Raw genomic sequence first — 4,128 nt, 5'->3', positions numbered from 1 at the left:
CTACCACAATGGAACTATATTAGAAGCTGATGGACTTGCACGCAGCCACCCCAGAGACAAACCCAATGAACAATGCTCCTGTGAGTAACACCTAAGCACTGACCCAGCAGGACCAAAAGAAAGCAACACTGGGTTGGACCAAAACTCTAGACACTCCTCCCCCATGCCATATCGTCACATCAACTAGGGATGAGAAGGGGACACTCAATGTCCAGTGAGCAACTCAAAGGTGTTGTGGACTGGAGGACTCCTGGGTTGGCCACAGCAAGCAAGTACCCTGCTTGCTGTACTATTTCTCTGGCCAGTTCTAAATAATTTTTTTCCCAGCACACTAGCAGTGACCCCTGAGCAAAACTCCCCTTCCCCATACTCAAATATCTCCCTTTCAGGAAAAGATAAAACAACAAGTATACTGATGTAGCCACCCCCAAGAGCCAGTTTTCCTGATGTTCTGGTCAGGGAGAGATGAAGAGAAAGGGATTGTTTGCAATTGGACATATGGAAGTAGAAAAAATTATTTGCAGAAGTATTGTTGTTTATTCAGCTATTGATTAAGCTGACTGAAATGGGCATGAACTCCACCGTACTTTTCCCCCTTTTTTTGATAATTTTATTTTTTGAATCGCCCGGAGTGAAGTTACAAAGCTTTTGGGTTTAAGTCTCGTTCATACAATGAAGCACCAGTCCCTTTACTGTGCCAATTTTCCGCCACCAAAACCCCAAGTATACCCCCATTCTACACCCTCCCCCTAACTGTGGGGGCAGATGATTTCTACATTTCTCTCTACTTTGATTACATTCAATATTTTGACACCAGACCCACCATTATTATATTTGGGATTTAACCCCAGCACTCAGATAGTTCAAAAAGGCAACAGTAGACAATTTGTTTTCTATTGCTGGTTATGAACATGATTTTGTAATTTTGAAAATTTAATAATATGGAGGGATTTCTCCCAATACCTGCTGAGTTCCAGATTTTCTCCTGACTCTCTTGTATCATGGCCATTAAGCAGCTTTATCAGGAGCCAGAGAGGCGGTTCGTGGGCATGATCTAAGCTATTGTTGGGTCATGGAGGAAAGGGCCACCGCCACCCCCATCCCCCCATCCTGTGAAACTCCACGTATCTCATCACTGCGGGCCCAAATGTGACTTTCCACTGGCCTCTGGAGGATGGTGGCCAGCGAGCCGCCAAGGGGGAGCAGGTGGAGGGACAGCACCACTTCCCTCTGGGGTGGCCCGGGGTTAGTAACCTACTGCAGGGTCCAGACTCATTTCTGCCAAGAGCCGCTGGGTTTTGAGATTTGTCTCTGAATTTTTGGGATCATAGCCATTAAGCAGCAGTGATAGCAGAACGGGTAGGATGTTTGCCTTGCACGTGAAAAACCCGGGTTCGAATCCTGGCAACAATACGTTCGCCTGAGCACAGCCAGGAGTAATTCCTGAGTGCATAAGCCAGGAGTAACCCCATGTGCATTGCTGGATGTAACTCACAAAGCAGAAAAGAAAATAAATAAATCATACAAACAGTAAATTTTCAGAGGCAAAACCCTCTCACTTGTGCAGACACACCCCAAAGTCCCAACCCCAGCACAGGAGCCAATAAAAATGACCACAAAAGTGTCCCTTTCCTTTCGGGGCTTCCCGTGAACATATCTGGAGGTTTGATAAGTGTTTTCTCCAGTCCAAAGGCTCCAAAAAGGGCCCTGCGCAGTCCTGAGGAGGGAGGTATGAGATGGCCAAGACCACCACTCTCTGCAGGTCCCTCACACCAAGGCCCAAAGTTCATGTGCCATCTTCGACCTGGATGTGATCTTGGCTGCAGGGACCCTCAGCATAACGCCCCCTCACCCATGACACCTCCGCCACAGAACAGCCCCCAATGCAACCCTCAAAAGCTCCACATTCCCTAATACCTAGATATGCAGAACAAGTTTTGAAAAAAACAAGCACAAAAACGCCCTACAAGCTGGTGTGTCCTGCCGCTCAAGTTCCCAAACTGGGAGCTGCAGGGTGCTCAAGCCTGTTTCTCCAGCGTGAATGTGCCTATGTTCAATAAGTCTGAGGCTCCTGCAAAGGCCTTTCCATATTCCTTACATATATATGGTTTCTATCCAATGTGAATTCTCCTATATACATTAATTATTGAGGTCACAGCAAAGGCCTTCCCACATTCCTTATATATAAATTTTCTCTCCAGTGTGAATTCTCCTATGTACAGTCAATTGCGAGGATGTAGTAAAGGTGTTTCCACACTCCACACATATATAAGGCTTCTCTCAAGTATGAATTCTCATGTGTATAATAAGGGAAGAGGACAACGTGAATGCCATTCCACATATCTGACACTGATGAGATTTCTCTCTACTGTGAATTCTGCTATGATTCCGAAGGTACTGAGATTTACAGAAGGCCTTCCCACATTCTTTGCAGATATATGGTTTCTCTCCAGTGTGAATTCTCCTATGTTCAGTAAGTCTTGAGGCTTTAGCATAGGCCTTCCCACATTCCTTACATATATACGGTTTCTCTCCAGTGTGAATTCTCCTATGTACAGTAAGACTTGAGGCTTCAGAAAAGGCCTTCCCACATTCCTTACATATATACGGTTTCTCTCCAGTGTGAATTCTCCTATGTACAGTAAGTCTTGAGGCTTTAGCAAAGGCCTTCCCACATTCCTTACATATATACGGTTTCTCTCCAGTGTGAATTCTCCTATGTTCAGTAAGTCTTGAGGCTTCAGAAAAGGCCTTCCCACATTCCTTACATATATATGGTTTCTCTCCAGTGTGAATTCTCCTATGTACAGTAAGTCTTGAGGCTTTAGCAAAGGCCTTCCCACATTCCTTACATATATACGGTTTCACTCCAGTGTGAATTCTCCTATGTTCAGTAAGTCTTGAGGCTTCAGAAATGGCCTTCCCACATTCCTTACATATATACGGTTTCTCTCCAGTGTGATTTCTCCAATGTTCACTAAGTCTTGAGGCTTTAGCAAAGGCCTTCCCACATTCCTTACATATATACGGTTTCTCTCCAGTGTGAATTCTCCTATGTACAGTAAGTCTTGAGGCTGCAGCAAAGGCCTTCCCACATTCCTTACATATATACGGTTTCTCTCCAGTGTGAATTCTCCTATGTACAGTAAGTTTTGAGGCTGCAGCAAAGGCCTTTCCACATTCCTTACATAAATATGGTTTCTCTCCAGTGTGAATTTTCCTATGTACAGTAAGTTCTGAGGATGTAGCAAAGGACTTCCCACATTCCTTACATATATACGGTTTCTCTCCAGTGTGAATTCTCCTATGTTCACTAAGTCTTGAGGCTTTAGCAAAGGCCTTCCCACATTCCTTACATATATACGGTTTCTCTCCACTGTGAATTCTCCGATGTACAGTAAGTTTTGAGGCTCCAGCAAAGGCCTTTCCACACTCCTGACATATATAAGTCTTCTTTCCACTATGCGTATTCTTATGTCTATAAAGAGACGAGGTGTGAAAAAAGGCCTTCCCACATGTCTGACATTTATGAGCTTTCTCTCCACTATGAATATTAATATGTCTATTAAGATCTGAGGGCTGATTAAAGGCCTTCCCACATGTCTGACATATATAAGGCTTCTCTCCACTATGCGTTTTCATATGTCTATTAAGATCTGAGGGCTGAATAAAGGCCTTCCCACATGTCTGACATTTATGAGATTTCTCTCCTGTATGAATTCTCCTATGTCTAATAAGATGTGATGATTGATTGAAGGCCTTCCCACATGCTTCACACGCATAAGGTTTCACTCCTGAATTTATATTCATATGGTCATGATGGAGTAACCCTTGACTCACACTTTGTTCTCGGTGCTCACTTTTCCGGGGATGCTGTCCACTGTAGTTTTCTAAGGGAATACCACAGTGCTGAGAACATGGGGAGGCTCCGCCACATTCCTTACACTTAGATGGGTTCTGTTCACAGTGACTGTGATTGAGAGTTTGTCTCTGTAAGGGACTCACTATAAACAGTGCTTCTTTCCCTAGTGGCTGCCAGACTGGGGGATTTTGTGACTGTGAACTGAGAACACCACACTCCAAGGAACTTTTTCCAAGGGAGGGCTTCTTCAGAGTGAGGTAGCTCTC

At 44.4% G+C, this 4,128-nt stretch overlaps 1 protein-coding gene across 1 annotated transcript; it reads right to left on the bottom strand.

Moving 5' to 3' along the window:
• Nucleotides 1-2,202: 2,202 nt before the first annotated feature.
• Nucleotides 2,203-3,729, bottom strand: LOC130022363 (zinc finger protein 420-like; the record flags this gene model as incomplete). The annotated part of the gene is given in 1 exon segment (XM_056113109.1): nucleotides 2,203-3,729. A coding segment is annotated over 1 exon segment (1,527 nt), but the record flags the coding sequence as incomplete, so codon positions are not given.
• Between the last annotated feature and the right edge of the window lie 399 nt (nucleotides 3,730-4,128).

This window comes from Sorex fumeus, unplaced genomic scaffold (assembly GCF_029834395.1).
Source record: "Sorex fumeus unplaced genomic scaffold, SorFum_2.1 ptg000019l, whole genome shotgun sequence".
Lineage (NCBI taxonomy): Eukaryota > Metazoa > Chordata > Mammalia > Eulipotyphla > Soricidae > Sorex > Sorex fumeus.
Note: the sequence above shows the minus strand (reverse complement) of the source record. Positions and strands in the feature narration are given on the sequence as shown.